We start from the raw sequence: 16,047 nt of genomic DNA on the forward strand, positions 1-16,047 counted from the left end.
TTGGATAAATTATTATTTCCAAATATTGTTCAGAATGTCTTTGTTAATTTAACAAAATATATTGTACTATTTATCATTGTAGACAAAGTCACATCTTTGATGTCACCTAACCAAATCAATAACTTACACAGAACAACAAGCCACAATAATCTTATGAAATCCTCCACGTTTTGGTGACATAGCAAATGTTGGACTCACATTTCCAAACCTTGCAAACACACAAGCATTAATCTTGTGATCGAATACCAAACCATCCTCTGTTTCCCCTTCTTCTTTCGCACCATCTCCTATTGTTCTTTTCTTTTCTGGTTCTTCTATTGAGGATATATATATATATATATATATATATTTTGGGTTGATGTCAAGGCTGATGTTTTCAACCATGAGATCAGTGTCTCGGAGTTGCGGTTGTCATGGGGATCAGTTGTGCTTGATGGTTACTGGGTCACCGAAAGCTTGGCTCTTATGTTCATTTTGTAGCTTTCTTTGCGACATTTGAGAATTGGTTCTGAAGACCCAGAATTGCCCAGCGAAGTTCCACATGTTAGGGCAAGCAATTTAGTGCAGAGTGTCTGAGACCCATTTGTTTGCATCAGTTGCAGGAAGAGTTGGTGTGGTCTGTAGGAATAATTTGCAAGGTGGCCACAGCGACATCAGCGTTTTTGTAGTAGTATTGGTATATATTTGCTGCGGTTGTGTGAACCACGAGCAAAGGCAGGCGACCAGTGATTCGTAGAATTCTGGACGTTCTAGTTTGCGAATTACCATGTCAATTCAAGGTTTGATGCTTTATTGTCAACCATCTCTTTCAGTTTGTTATTGAAGCAGTTGTACAATGGGATTTATTTGTAAGATGGGTTGCTCGTTCATCTGAACCAAATGGTTTGTTGTAGTTGCATTTATGGTGTGCTGTGAATTATACCTGTGTGATAGATCAATTTTAGTAGAAATTTTTTGGGAAATTTTGTGCACGCAAATAGGTTTGCAAAGATTTCAGACACAAATTTCAGTTACCGTGTGAACTGTAAACTGTATGCATCCAATGATTGTCATGAATGAGAATTTAGCGTATACTGCTTCTTCTGCTGAACCAGTCAAATGGTTCCAGATATTGCACCATTTTTGGTATAATGTTGGATAATAATGTGGATGCTATCCTAAATAAATTTTTTTCAATTGTTGTGTTCATTCTCTGTCCAAGTTTTTGAAAGGCATGCATGCTCTTGCAGATTCTGAGGTGCGGGAGTGCAGCTATGAAAATATTTTTTTAACGGATGGATTTTCGAAACCCGTGGTGCGATTGATGAGCATGCTGCCTCAAGTGCCCGAACCCGCGGGTGCATTTTGGGGTTGTGTAGTGGTAGCAGCAGCTGTGGTTTTAGGATCTGTAGCAATGGCTCACCAAAGTGGGAAAATCGCCAACCACATGACGACAACCATGGAAATACAGGGAGAGCGGATAACCAATACTTGCGAAAAGATTACCAACACTTCGGAGCAGCTATTGGTGGCCCTTGTTCACCACAGCGATCGAATTGCAGCCACAGGAGAAAGAATCGCGTCCCTTGCTGAGGCTTACGACATTCACGTCAACTTCAAACTTGTATGCTCCCTTCCCCTACAACTTCCTCGTTTTTTTTTTTTTTTTTTCTTTTTTTTTTGTGCTCATATACTTCTGAGAAATGAAAGTAATCATTTGTAATGTGATGAGCAACTCGGTTCTTCTCAAGTATGCTTATATTTGGAGAGACGAATTTGGTTTAGTCAGTGCAGGACTGACGACTTCAGTAGAACGGTTGCAAAATCAGAGAGTATTGGCCAAGACATATTTCTCGTCACCAATGCTTCCGAAACCTTCAGATGCTGACGCAAGGAAGATTGGTCCTTCAGAGTATTAAGTGTTATTATTGTTTGCGGTACAGTGAGAGCCCATCCGCATCTGCAGTGAAATTGTCAATCTAGTACATGCTAAGAATACATGCGACGTATTCTTCCAAGTTATGATCTCTGTACAATATGATGGATGGCAAATGACACATTCATTTGTTGCGGTTCTCGACCAGATGCAAGATACATAGATAATTGAAAACACGCACTGGGAAAGCAGATAATTTACTGTCGTAAATTGCATGAGGTGATAAGGTGGGGCCTGGCACCATTCAAGCACAAGACCTCACAAAAACCGACATTCTAAATCGAAAAACTAATGCTTCTACCGTCTTAATGCTAATTTCCGTTTTCCTTACTCTCATGGTTCATAATGGGATTCTATTTCGTGAAGAAAAACTCCAGATATCCTCCACAAAGCTCTTCTATGTGTTTTCCTAATTTCGATGCCACAATTGATCATGAGTCAATAAAGAATGTGGTAATCAAATTGAATATAAATGCCAGAAATTGCATCTGTAGTGCCTTAGCTCCTGTACTCCCGCATGCTACTTGAGCAAGAATTGCATCTTTCAAGGTCGATAGGTTCGTAAATAGTCCTACTCTTTGAGTTTTTCTTCTTTCATGTCATCGGCTTTCGCATGACCGGGTCGTGTCACACACAACCATTCCCCAGGTTGAGAGACATCATTGCCACTTTTTGGAATATGCCAGGACCCGCTCACGGATTCCTGCACGGATAAATGATACCAAGCATCAAATGTTCGGCCATTTTGCTCTCTGGATGTGTTTGCTACCTGGTTAAGCTCAAAAGCAGAGGGACCACATAATTGCTAAAACCTAACCCAAAAAAAATGGCTATTTCTTACAACATTTATTGTCCACCAACGAAGTCAGTTATCACTTAACGTTTAGAGTCGCCGACTAGTTGAATCCTGAACATGCAAATATCAAAACAAATAACGGTACAACAGCCCTTTGTCCTCAAAAACTGCTGCCCGTCCACAAGGTGAAGCCATGTACCTGAATTAATATAGAATAAGGTGGCGGCATGTGATAAACTGGGCCCTCCTTGCTCATTGAAAATCGAACCTGTTATTACCAAATCCATTATCACGCAACTGTTTAAAATGTGATCCATTACCAAAGGCACCAGACTTGGGACGCTCACAGAACGTCATAAAACTCTACAGACAGCTCACATAATGAAACCAAGAAAAGAACATCAGATGAAGAAAAATTCAATAGTCTTAAACAAATCCACCTGATGGCGTTCTTTCCACTTGGGGAAGAAGTCGTTGCCAAGCAAATGAAATAAGTGATCCCGCATCTCGTCATTAGTCACAAGAACGCACTTATACTGTACTGCAGCGTATAGCCAATACCTGTCGACACAAACAGTCTATAGCCTGTAAGCGACATACATGTACACGAAAATGTACCTCAGGCCGCGACGTATTAAAATTTGCTCCAGCTATAGGAACGCGCTGAATTCAAAGTCAGCATCAAAATGGCCAAGAGGTGACATCAACTTCTAAGAGAGGACTCGGTTACCATGGCGAACAAAACGGGGTTCCTCGCACATACCAGTCATCGTTTGATCCTGTCGGTGTGGTAAAGATCGCATGCGCCTCCTGCCATCTTTTGAGCATTTTTATGGCGTGAGGGGAATTTGCCGGTCCCCCTCTGGTTCGTCTATGGTGCAACAAAATGAGTGGATTCCTTTTCGAACCAATCTTCTCTTTAATCCCTTTCACCACGGAGTTCAGCTGCGACAGTGTTAAAGAAAATCAGCTGACTAAAATTTGTCACAACTCACGCCAAATGGACACATCATAAACCATCACAAAACCACCGTCAGCTGTAACTATAAATGATAAGCTAACTTAATATATGATTGAAAAAAATAGAAAGACATAAAAATAAAATAAGTAAAAACACAGGTACCTGATGAAAATTAAATCCTCCGTCGACGAAGTTTTGATTAAACAGCCCAACATTAGCCCCATCCACAATAGCATCGAAGGGTCCATGGCGATTGAGCCATGCCTGCAGCAACATTCACCAACATCCACAAATGAGGACTCAATCCACAAAAAATATTCCAAAACCAGAATTAGCTCTCTGTCCTCAACGTCGGTTAACTCTACTGGGATCTCTCCATGAATACCTGAAACTTTTTGAACTCGTTATTTTTGCCCTCTCGCTGGCAAGCCAGTTCTGATAGGGACTTGGCAAACATTTCTGTCTCGTTTGGGTCAATATCAATTGTGACAAGCTGCTGCCCACATTCCTGACAAACACCACCAGTATCCAATACACTTGACTTAACCTCCCAGTTGCCACGTCCAAGCCATCCAAGCCCGTGCCACCCGCCTCCGCGACTTTCATAAGCTGCTTTCACAGTCTTTGGGCTAGGTAGACTATCCCAGTTGGACTTCCCGGCACTTGCAGCAGGGCTGCTTTCAAACCACTGCTGAACCACACCTGCACACGAGGGCGAAAGCCCCCGAACTGTGGTCCGAATACGATGCAACAGAGAATAGACTTTGTATTCAAGTCCAAAATCAGTTGCCAACTGTAGAAGCGCCTCCAATTCGCTTTCTTCAGCCTGAACCCCAGCTGCTAGCATGTGCTCCTCAACTTCGAAGGCCTTCTCAAAGTTCTTTAACTTACAGTAGATGTGAAGCGCAGGACTATATGACCTCAGTCTGAATTACAAAAACATTCAAAATACACCATATCAAAATTCTGTAGGATGTTGCTGGCGCTCAGGAAGTGCACTACCAAAGCAAAGTTGCAATCTCCCAAGTATCAAATTGTTCACTTTTTGAGGCTCGAATATTCACCTAGGAGAAAGCTTAGCATTTGCCATTTGCTTAACCATGTCAAAAGCAAGATCCCCATCTTCCTTGGCAACCGCAAGGCGTGCAACCGCAGTGAACGTTGCTTCATTCGGAGGCACCTCTTGGAGCTTCATAGCCTCATAGATCACGAAGCCTCGTTCAAGACACAACCGCCTCTCTTCGTCTGTTACCACAACCTCTTCAGAAGTTTCATTCAGCGCCTCACCCTTCGAGTCATCAAGTTTGTCATTGACAGGATTGTTCTGCTTCCCTTGCACACTGCCTAGAGCACAAACTACGTTAACAGTCAGATACACGAATGGTCAAGGATAAAACAAAGATTCTCAATCCTGGTCACCGTGACCTCAGGAAATAAGGACACACCAAGACTGAAACTCCAAACCCTAGGCAGGATTTCACAGAAATGTGATGTAGAGAACGGTGGAAGAGCTTTGAGAAAAAAGACCAAGAGGGAGGCATACTCTTCTGCTGCTTGTCGATGGTACCACTCTTTCCAGGTCTTAACGAACCCGTCGCTGCAGATGAACATAAATACAGGAGCACATTGTAGGTGTACTGATTGAACGCTACTTTTCCTTCAGCAACTACCTTGTCGTAAATTTCTATAGCACCCATGACATCGGCAAACTTAGAGCACATGTCAATAGACCTACGCAGCTCCGACTCTGCTGAGTCCTTCTTCTTCTTGTGATTGCGATCGTCCCCATTTTGCTGGTCATAGGGAGCAGCTCGCTTGGCATTCGGCATCTTGGGATCACGTTTCTCCGACTGGCGGTCAATTGAAACTGCGCCCTGCAGAGGCGCTTCAAACAGCGATCTACCCAATCAGTGTCAATGAGCTCCAAGGTAAACGGAAGATGGAAAATTTGAAGAAGCAAACAAGTAGTCTTTTAAACCAGATGGACTAAATGCACACCGGAGGGTCTTGGTGTTTCACTGCTAGAACTGTTGGTGCGGCCTTGGAATCGCTGTGTGCGTTTATTGGTGTACTGACAGCTCTCTGTGTTTGTAGAGATTTCGTAACTAGACCCGGATTTATTAAAATTCTGCTTCACTGCAACTCTCACAGGACAGCTTCCAGCCTGGTCTTCCTCAATAAAACTTACAGATTGATTCTCGTTGGTAAAACTACCTGAAAGGCAATACCCTTCTTCTTTATCATGATCACCCCAGGACTCAACCTGAACTTGCAAAGCAAAAAGTTCCTTTTCTGAATTACATGTATCTCAAGATTCGGATTAAGAACCGCATTGTATACTAAAAGCCGCCACTCTAAACAACAATATGGCAGCAACTCTCCACCATGAGCGAACAAGAAGACGCGACTACAAATTCCAAACACTTTACTCCGCAACTTTGTCTCCTTTCTGAGCTCCGAGAAAACTCACAACAGTATCACGTAATGTTTCCAAGAAAGCAATAGCAAAAGCTACCTAACTCGGCTGACTCTAGTTGCGAAGGTTAAGCCCTACGAGTGCACTAAAGCAATGTCAATGTAGCGACAAAGAGATCAATTGCTTACTCGAAGGAAACTCTTCTGTGTCAAAGCCCGCATTGGAAAACCCTTTCTCCACATGCTCCCCACCCACCGCCCAAATTCGATTACTGGAGCTCCGAAATGAGGGCCGAATTCCCAACCCCACTTCGGACCGCAACAGCCTCACCCCATTGCCTCCCAGGGCCTCAAAACGACCAGCAATTGTACGATGTACTTCATTATCCACCCCATTCAAGAGCTTCAAAGTACCTCCACCATTGCAACCAATTCTACCACCACCATAACGAACTGAAATGCCAGCGGTGGGGAACAGTAACCGCGACTGCAGGCATAGGAGATGGAAGCGGTAACTAGACACGGCAGGGCAACACAGTCCCATACGGACCGCCCTTTGGCTAGCATGAACAATATCCATCCACTGTGAGGTCTCCTCGCTTAAGCCAGGAATACCAAAACACTTCGAGGGGACTGATACAGTTTCCATTTGAGAGAACCCCGGTGAAGCTAGAAACCCTAAATATGTGAGATCATGTTCTACCTGGAAGCCAATTACTGTAAAATTCACTGCATGTCACACGCATGTTGTGATTTGGATTTTCCAGTACTGAGTGTTTTTCTGCCAGAGAGCTTGAGATTTGATCGGCAAGTTGTAAAAAGGCACAATTCTACATCCAGCGATAAGTAACATCTGAATGCAGGTTCTGGAGCCAGGTAACCTTAGGCAGGTGACCTTCAGCTTGTGGCTCACAATCGTCGATTCTTGCAAGAACAGTTTTGTCCCAAGTTTGTTTTTAGAGCCAAATGAGATGGAGACTACGCCATTGCTCAAAATACACAGTGATAGATGACATGCCTGTCTGCTGTAAAGTGAAGGTTTATGTGATTATGTGAATGGTTGTTGCCGAATGATTAGATGGAGTTTGAGAAATTGACAACGGTGAACACAGAATGGCATCCACAAGCATTGAGGGACAATTATCAACAGTTTGAGAGACCAGATGTCCAACTCTTCACTGATCTCAAAAACTCTGGTATCATTCTATTTTCTCAAGGAAAGATTTAATCGATCGCGCCATGTGGATACCAACGATGGCCAGAACATGCGACCAATGCCACAGCAGTCGCTCGCAAACTACAGTGTGTTAGCTAAGTTGACATAAAATAAATTCACAACGATGTGCTAAAAATTCCTGAGTTATCAGATTTATCAAGAATTAAGAGGATTGAGAAAGAAACACCTAAATTGGAAGCACCTCACATCATGAAAAGAAATTATACCTTGGGGCATTCTTCTCATGATATGAAGAGCGCAGCTGCAACAATCGACGCGCACAGCTCATAAAAATAGTGGTCAAAGCACCAAAATCTGGCCATTTCACTGGGAATATAAATGAGGGGCGAGTCTTGGGGTAGCAATGGTGCGCAGCCGGGTTCTCAGGGGTGTGGTACACCCATAGAGCTCCTCCATGTCAATGTTTTCCGCCGTGACGCCGGGTGGGAAGGACCATTTGAATCCGTGGAGGAGGCGGGCTAAAGTCAAGAGTACCATGGTGGTGCCCAGGTTGTACCCCGGACATTGCCTCCTGCCATAGCCGAAGGGAAGGATCCGGAATCCCATGTCGTGAATCGCCGAGAGGTTTTCGTTTGCCCACCTCTCCGGCTGGAATTTGAGGGGATCCTTCCACGTCTCGGAGCTTCGTCCAAGTGAGAATATGTTAATAAGCACCCGGGTTCCCTTGGGAATTCGGTACCCACTAAGCTTGGTGTCCGCCATGGTTTCCCGTGGGATTGCGAAGGGACCGGCAGGGTGAAGACGGAAAGTCTCTTTCACGACGCACATGAGGTATGGGAGCTTGTTGATGTCAGATTCCTGTACGTTACGCTCAAGCCCTACCACGGAGTCTATCTCCTCTTGAAGCTTACGTTGAATCTCGGTATTTCTTATGATTTCCGCCATAGCCCATTCATTTGTCACCGCTGAGGTATCTGTTGCTCCTGCCATCATGTCCTGCACATTGCATTTGCTCAACATTTCAGATCGTGGCCTTCCTTCGTGTGGGAAACTATTCAGAAAGAAATGCGCTCTTAGGTTAAGATACCGCACTCAAATATGCGGCCATTGCCAACTTACAAGGGTGATAGCCTTGATAGTCTTGTCGTCCAGGTGTGGTGCCCCGTTCTCGCCTGGGAGGTCGAGCAGCACGCTGATGAAGTCATTCGGCTTTCCTCCGGGAAGTTTCCCGGACGCCAAGTCTCGGTGCTCTTGAATGACAGCATCGAAAACCTCGTCGAATTCGTCCCGCAGCTGAGAAAACTAACTGATGAGTCCAGGTGGCAAATTTAAAGATAATCAATCAGAGATGTCATTACTCGGCATGCAAAAATAAAAAGGTCAATTAATCAGTACCTTGTACATGTCTCTCTCGAATCCCTGCAAGTCTAGCCACCCGAGCGCAGGCACAAAATCCCTGAGGTTCAGGGCTCCCATGAGCCGAAACAGTTCATGAATGAGATGCTTGAAATCTTTCGCCTTCTTACCCGTTGCAGCAAACTCCCGCCTCCCGAGCAACATGCGACACATCACCGTCATCGACACCCCTGCGAACACATCCCTCATGTCCACAATCTCACCCTTCTGAGCTGCTTCCGCCACAGCCATGATCATACACCTCGACTCCTCAATCCGTTCTTTCATGGTGATCTCAAGACGCTTGGGAGTCAAGAGCTCATGCACACAGATGCGCCGCACGTAGCGCCAGTGGGGGCCATAAGGTGCCATAGCGAAGTCGTGAGCGTCGTAGGCCACAATGTCGGTGAAGGTCATATGAGGTCTCGACGAGAACACATTGTCTTGCTCCTTTGTGATTTCAGCGATTAGCTGCGGGCTGTCCACGACCACTGTCGGGATGCAACCCAAGCGAATGTACAAAATATGGCCATATTTTTTGTGCATGGCTGTCATGGTCCGGTGCGGGTGCGAACCCATCTGCAAGAGGTTGCCCAGAAGTGGCATCGCCTTAGGACCAGGCGGGAGATTCATAGGCGTCCGGAAATGTGCCACTAGAAAAACAGAGCTCAGCAATGCCACCAATACAGAGCATGTTGCGAATATTAAGCGGCCACCTTGGATCCATTCGGTAATGAGTGGAACCAGAAGCTCCGGGCTGAGGATGTTCATAACTCGAAACCTGTCAATCCGTCGACTTCTCTCAAAATGATTAATGACTTCTGCACACAAGTGGCTCTAAACCTTTAACTCTCTCCTAGTTGGGCACGTGCAACCATGCTTAGTGTTGCTAACCAGGTGCTCTACATGTCTGCAAACCAGTTCGGGAATTAACCAGACATGGCGATGCGCTGAATCAGTCTCAAAAAATCCACTCTACCTGGACAAAGACTGAGAAACGCTACTGTGAGTGCGAGTTGAAGCGGTTTGTATACTGGGCGCTCGCAGAGCCACTGAGCTCATCAGCGTCGATGCTGGATTCTCACGCTGAAACTTCTTAACATAGGTATAATTTTCCCTGACGAAGTTCACGAAGCTCTGCGCAGCTCCACACCTGTTCTTCAGAGAAGTCTAAAAGGGAACCACCGTGACAAGTACTATCCAATGTCGATGCGACCCTCTCACCCACTCTCAGCGACTTCGCCAATCGACAAACCCAGCTGCCGGTACGCTAAACAGTAACCTCGTTACAAAATTTCTCCCTGTTGGCTACTGATGTGGATCACAAGAAGCTCGTACCAGTACCCCTTGTCCGTTAGCCAGACAGACACAAACGCACTCTAGACGTATTCACCCACTGTCCCACAATGCTCGAGTCAAAAAACCCTCATGAGAACACCAGCCCAGGAGCTGACTGCATCGAGCATTCACCCCGATGATCGGACATCCAACTGTAATAGTGCTTATCAATCAATAACCTGAAAATTCACAGCTCAATGCTCTAAACCGAGAGAGAACCTGGACCAAGGAACCAACTCATGAGATCAACATGCACCTAGCCTTGATCGACCTTATCACTGCATTCTACCCGAGAGTTCATCATAACATTGAAGCTAGCCGGGGTGTGGAACTGCAGTAAGGACTCGCAGAGCGTGGGACTTGAATGCAGCTGCATTTGTTGGTACGCTTTTACTGCACTCCAACTGAGCACATTTAAGACGCAATGAATTGGGCAGCGACCCTCTTGTCCAGGACAGAACACTGACCGCCATGCGTCGCTGAGGTGTGACAAGCTAGCGCCTCTGTTCAATGGATATATCAATCGGGGCTCTAGTGTCAGGCAAATCAGAACCCAAAAGTCTCACATTCCACAATCGTCACTCTGCTTTAAATGCTACTTTCAAGATACAGTAACCTTTAAACCAATTGAAGTAATCAATAAATTAATTGACGAAAGTGACTACCATTTAATGGATCGCGAATGCGAGTGTTACTTGCATTATTAGGAAGAAGTCGGCATTATTGGTCTTCTTAGCCGGGGGTTAATCTGAAATCCTCCTCACTTGTGTTAAACAGAGGATCTGAGTTGCAGCATGACCCATACAGCCTTCCAAGGGATTTCAGCGTAGACACACTGTAAATATCCGAGCTCATGTATTTTGTACGTTGACTTGATCACTGGGAAAAATTCGGGCATTAAATCTTTTATTCAGAAGATTTGAGATTCGGTAGATGAGTGGGGTGTGAGTCTGGTGGTGTAGGTGATGGCGTCAATGCATGGAATCGTGCTCAGATGAAGGGAGCATTGAAGTTATAGGGATGTGGATTAAGAAGCCTCACCTGCCATGACTACCAGCTATTATCAAATTTCATGAATCAGTTAACACACCGAACCGATAAACGACAATGTCTCAATCTTCCAGCTGGCACTTACTGGTCTAGTGTGGTGAGTCTGACCGAAATAATAAAACCCATTTTACCACTCGCAACACCAGAGCCCAATATACGTATTGATCTGAGGCAAAGCAAAGTTTTAATCTGTCCTGGGTTTCCGAGTCATGTAGAATAATGCGATGCTTCGGGTACATTAACAAGTAATCTATAATATGAACAGACTCGATGGCACCTGATGTTGGCAGCATGCTCAGAAGGATTCCATGCACACACAAGGAATTCGTTGTCTTGTTATCGAAGTGTGAGGCTCTATTACGCGTCATCACCATCATGCCCGTGTTCAGAGCAATCGAATAACACCACAAACATAGAACAGATCTAAGACAGCTCAAAGGACTGGAGACTGCCTGAAAAACCCTTCTACATCATTGCGAGATCACGCAGCTTCGATGAATGTCAGGAGTGGGTGGTTGTGTGAATACTCTCCACTGATCCAGCCGGGCATCCGATTTGCTGAAGGATCTCACAGCGCCAGTTGAGGGGTCCGGAACATTTGGCCTTCAGCAACACCGGAAGCACCATAGATTAACTTGTTCGTAATTGTGGTTGGCAGCGTCACGTCCTTAGGGTTGTAAGAAGTGACTGGTCTCTACCTGTTTGTCAGGTACTGCAGAAGCTCTTCTGGGTAATATCGCAAACTCTACACATCCACATTGCAATAAAGAATTAGGGTTCCGACATGCTATCGTAGATCTTTTATAGGTGAACCTAATGTCGGCAGCATTAACTCAGTTTAGGTTAGTTCCAGCGTTGGCCATGGATACGGACAGGATGGAAAACAACCTAGGAGGTAGTGAATCAGACCAGTGTGGCTCAGCCGCCTTGTTGAATGTTAATCCTCCAGTTCTTCTAACTCTGCAGAAAGAATTATTTTCTGTGAGAATCATCTGTTGACCGATTTGCTCGTTTTAGGTCACCATACGGGTAGTCTTTTCAGGTATCGCTGAACTTCCCAACCCACCACATGTTGTGAGTAGTGCCCAAGTACTACCCGAGCAGCTTTGGGACATTGATGATATCGACCAACAAACAAGCAAAGCTACGGTCCCTTCGAAAATCCCCGGAGCCAACATTTTCAGTCTTGGTCGAGCGGGGTGTTGGGAAACTGTGGGAAGTTGAAAAGCTTGATTTGAACGACTGGTGGTGTTTAGTCTAGTAGAGAGTTCATGGGTTTTTCATTCTGACAATAAGATATTGGATCGAACCAATATACAAACAGTTCGGCCAAATACTTGCGTGCTGCAGTCGTACGCATTTCGTTACATCGTCAGGCAGCTGTCGTGGTTCACCGTGATCTCCACAGCGTCGCCTGTGTCATAAAAGAACCTCTAGTCCCTAGTCCGTCGCCTCAGCGCCACCACGACATCTTTTGGGGACCTGCGAATTCACGTTTCCTTCACAAACCTCCGCACATCAAACGAACTTCGAGCTTGCACATTTCCTCCAAATTAGATTTCGCCTTGGTTGACGCAGTTCGCGTGCGGGATCCCCAGAACTTCAACCCTAGCAATGGAAAGAAGAAGCTGAATGAACTGGTTCTCGACCTGAGCATCGTCAACATCGCCCTCAGTCGTGAGCACTCACAGCTCATCGGTGACGGAACAGGACCGGCTAAGGCATATATCCAAAACCCTATCCGAAAGACACTCTGCGAGAACCATAAGTCTCTCTGTCAGCAGTAGATGGTGCTCTACATAAGAGAACTTCCAGCTTCATCAATCATGCAGTCGTTGTATTTGTCTGCAAAGTCGGCAATGTCACCGCTCTGCTGTCGAAGACGGGATGTCTTGTTGAGCCTCCCCGTGACCCCCACGCGGAGTCCTTGAGGCCACTTAAACGGAATCCCTCCCTCCTCTTACGGACTGGACCATGACCACTGCCTCATTTTCGAGTATGACTCATTTTCGAGTACCTGATTGAGGCGGGTGACGTGATTGTGCGACACTGTTGAATGTGACATTGCTGCTTGTGTCACCTACTATCTGTTGCATTCAAATTTCACACCAGAGTTGTGGGGATGCAGAATTTAACTGGGTGGCAGCCGATCGTGCGCACCAAGTGGGTTAGTTAGCGTGTCCATTGATGAAGTGCCAAGTTCCTTCTGATGACCGGCTCCGTGCTTAGCTTCACTGCGAGCTCTTGGTTACAGGCCCAACATGTCCACACTCTTGGTTACATGTCCCAAACTACGCAATGCAACTCTGAAGAACTGACATAAAATCGATAGTTCCGGTGAGACCCATTATTTCCATTCTATCTTGCCTACCGTGCAATTGAGTAGAAACACGGCCAAAGACGAAAAGTACAAAATTTGTTGAGTTGCAATATTGAGGGTTTGTGTCTAAGGCTTTTCATAGAGAGCACGGAACCACGAACACAAGCAAATTGACGATGAGGAATAACATGCGACAAATTCCACATAACAATAGTCATTGTAAAAACAGTATTGTTTCGTTCGTTTTTTGGAGATACTTTTGATTTAGCCACTTGAGAAAGATATTCATGTAAGAGCTTTTTTTTGGAGTGAAAGTAATATACCCAAAACTTATCATACGCAGTGAAAAAACCACTTCAGGATGAACATTTACGGCTATTTCTCTACCCCACATAAAACAAGCTGAAAAATGGAAACTAACACCACTGCATGCACTCCTTAATAAATAAAATAAAATAACCTGTGCCAACTATACAACTCGGCTTCCCAGTGGTTGTAAATCTGAACTTCTCATTATTCCCTTTCTGCTGAAGGAGAACGCATGATTCAACATCGAGTGGTCCGATTTCGATCAAACATGTTGAAAGCGAAATTCGACAGTGCCCACTGCAGAACTTTTTGCCTTTCGTTGAGCAGTTTCGTCGGTGAAAACACGATCAAAAACACATCCGTTCTCATTGGCACTCCCAGATCATCAAGCCGCAGCTGAGGAAGAAGTGAGCGCGACGGTCGCCAACCTCATACATCGACACGAATTCCATGCAAGCACGGGACCGAGCTCTAGTCAGGCTACACCCCAGGTGGCCGTGAACCGCATATTTCTGACCAGTAGCACAGAAACCCATGTAATTGCTACTAGTCAGAAATCATTGTCATGAAGAAAAAATTTTAAAATTAAAAAAAAACAAAAAAAAACAAAACAAAACAAAACAAAAGGACATCAACAGATGATTTTTCTAAGTGTGGAATTCATGTGTTCAGAGTGAATACGAGCTATGGTAGGGTCGCTGCCGCACTGCTCAACTTTTGGGCACATGACACCACAGATTTCAGCCATGCTGCAGAGATGGTGGATAGGAAAGAATCAGGAATGAAAAGTCAAACCATGGTTGCGTGCGATTCAGAAACTAGAGCAGTGATCCACGTGACGAAGAAGGGTTGCGACAAGCATCAGCAGCAGGAAACTGAGCAGGCTGGCGATGAAATGCAGCTCGCAATGCCGCAACCAGAAATCGCTTGTGAACTCCACGGCGGTGAATCTAAGCAGGCAAAATGAAGAGGAACTGGATGCTGCTGCTGTTGCTGGGTTCTATGGAGGATGACAATCGTTTCTCCAACTATTGCAATAATTCATTCAATGTACTTACTTAAGTTGGTAGCACTAGAAATCATTCAATGTACTCACTTAAGTTGGTAGCACAAAAGTTGGTAGCACAAGAGGTGATAAGAGTTGGTGATGGAAAGATGCATTGGCTCAAAATGGTGAGTACATGCGAGTGGGCTAAATAAATATACATGTACATATATATTATTTTTTTATTTTTTAAGATTAAGTACTCAAAATGTAATAGAATTAAATTAGAAAAAAATGATATAATATTATATCATTTTATTATGATTACAAGACAACTTAAAGACACAAATTTAATATTAAAACTTAGCACTATTACAAACTATTATAAAAGAAAAAAATAGAAACTAAAATAAAAATAATTTCAAATAAAAATAAATAAATATCAAAAAATTTGAAACTTAAGATTTTGTAAATAATATTTTATATTTTCTTTTTTAGACTAAAAATGGTTTAAAATACATTTCCAAATTAAAGATATTATAAAAAAAACTCTTAAAACTTTAGATTAATTTTTTTACTAAAATACATACATATAATATTTAATCATTAGAGGATTTTTTGGTGTAAATTTTCATAATAGGATGTGTCAAAAAAATGTTTAGCTACAAAATTAAGTATTAAAAAGATCTTAATAATGATAATAATAATTTACTTATTTATTTGGAAATAAAAAATTATCCAATATATATATATATATATATATATATATTTCAACATAGTCTTAATAAAAAGATCCTTAGTCCCAACAAAGTTTTTGTTATCTTATTTAAATGCGTTTTAGTGTAATACATATAAAAATTATTTTAAAGTAATAAATCAAGCAATAGATTATAGCAAGTATTTACAAGAAATACATAAAGAATTATTTTACTTCATAAATTCCTCTTAACTATAGTATTATGTTATTCTTAAAGCAAGATCTCAATGGCTACAAGTCAAATACTAAATAGGTTATTTTTATAAAAAAAAAATCAAAAATACTTTAATTATTCATGTATATTTTAAATACAAGACCAATATTTTCTGTTTAATTATTATAAAATTATTCTAATGTAATTTAAAATTGTAAATCTATTCAGAGATATGTGTGAATATTATATTTTGTATTAGACCAAAGAAAAATTTGTACCTTAAAGGTCATTGTAGATTTTTAATCAAAATAAAACAACAAAATGTATATAAGACAAGAATGGTATTAATAATAAAGTACAAAGAAGATACCACTAAAGTGCTATTAAATACTTTTTGGTAAAGGATCTAATATTTAATTCAATACCATCTCTAAAGCTATTAGAAAGTGACTTTGTGACAAAAACCTTAAATTCT

At 43.1% G+C, this 16,047-nt stretch overlaps 3 protein-coding genes and 2 long non-coding RNA genes across 8 annotated transcripts; 1 reads left to right on the forward strand and 4 right to left on the reverse strand.

Annotated features, from left to right (window-relative positions):
* The first annotated feature begins 357 nt into the window (after positions 1-357).
* Positions 358-2,404, forward strand: LOC112278675 (uncharacterized). 3 transcript variants are annotated; one of them, XM_024512292.3, is made up of 3 exons: positions 358-779; positions 1,230-1,603; positions 1,765-2,404. In XM_024512292.3, the coding sequence occupies exons 1-3, from the start codon at positions 767-769 to the stop codon at positions 1,777-1,779; spliced, it is 402 nt and encodes a 133-aa protein (XP_024368060.1). In that variant the 5' UTR covers positions 358-766; the 3' UTR covers positions 1,780-2,404. The 3 variants fall into 3 exon arrangements, with proteins under 3 accessions (XP_024368060.1, XP_024368059.1, XP_024368061.1); XM_024512291.2 differs by having other exon boundaries at positions 1,769-2,245; XM_024512293.3 differs by having other exon boundaries at positions 1,774-1,914.
* On the reverse strand, positions 2,083-6,959 carry LOC112278672 (proteinaceous RNase P 1, chloroplastic/mitochondrial). 2 transcript variants are annotated; one of them, XM_024512285.3, is made up of 10 exons: positions 6,277-6,959; positions 5,671-5,886; positions 5,216-5,557; positions 4,737-5,016; positions 4,058-4,598; positions 3,835-3,936; positions 3,475-3,656; positions 3,152-3,272; positions 2,911-2,979; positions 2,083-2,618 (listed from the first exon to the last, which is right to left on the reverse strand). In XM_024512285.3, the coding sequence occupies exons 1-10, from the start codon at positions 6,734-6,736 to the stop codon at positions 2,487-2,489; spliced, it is 2,445 nt and encodes an 814-aa protein (XP_024368053.1). In that variant the 5' UTR covers positions 6,737-6,959; the 3' UTR covers positions 2,083-2,486. The 2 variants fall into 2 exon arrangements, with proteins under 2 accessions (XP_024368053.1, XP_024368054.1); XM_024512286.3 differs by lacking the exon at positions 5,671-5,886 and having other exon boundaries at positions 6,277-6,859.
* A 307-nt stretch (positions 6,960-7,266) lies between these two features.
* LOC112278674 (cytochrome P450 703A2) lies at positions 7,267-10,297 on the reverse strand. The gene is made up of 3 exons (XM_024512290.3): positions 8,660-10,297; positions 8,384-8,557; positions 7,267-8,260 (listed from the first exon to the last, which is right to left on the reverse strand). The coding sequence occupies exons 1-3, from the start codon at positions 9,428-9,430 to the stop codon at positions 7,628-7,630; spliced, it is 1,578 nt and encodes a 525-aa protein (XP_024368058.1). The 5' UTR covers positions 9,431-10,297; the 3' UTR covers positions 7,267-7,627.
* A 911-nt stretch (positions 10,298-11,208) lies between these two features.
* Positions 11,209-13,138, reverse strand: LOC112272640 (uncharacterized). The gene is made up of 2 exons (XR_002966757.3): positions 11,957-13,138; positions 11,209-11,792 (listed from the first exon to the last, which is right to left on the reverse strand). It is a non-coding gene; the product is annotated as an uncharacterized LOC112272640 (long non-coding RNA).
* Positions 13,139-13,588: 450 nt separating this feature from the next.
* LOC141044736 (uncharacterized) lies at positions 13,589-14,637 on the reverse strand. The gene is made up of 2 exons (XR_012216408.2): positions 14,358-14,637; positions 13,589-14,188 (listed from the first exon to the last, which is right to left on the reverse strand). It is a non-coding gene; the product is annotated as an uncharacterized LOC141044736 (long non-coding RNA).
* Between the last annotated feature and the right edge of the window lie 1,410 nt (positions 14,638-16,047).

This window comes from Physcomitrium patens, chromosome 2 (genome assembly GCF_059467195.1).
Source record: "Physcomitrium patens ecotype Gransden chromosome 2, ASM5946719v1, whole genome shotgun sequence".
Lineage (NCBI taxonomy): Eukaryota > Viridiplantae > Streptophyta > Bryopsida > Funariales > Funariaceae > Physcomitrium > Physcomitrium patens.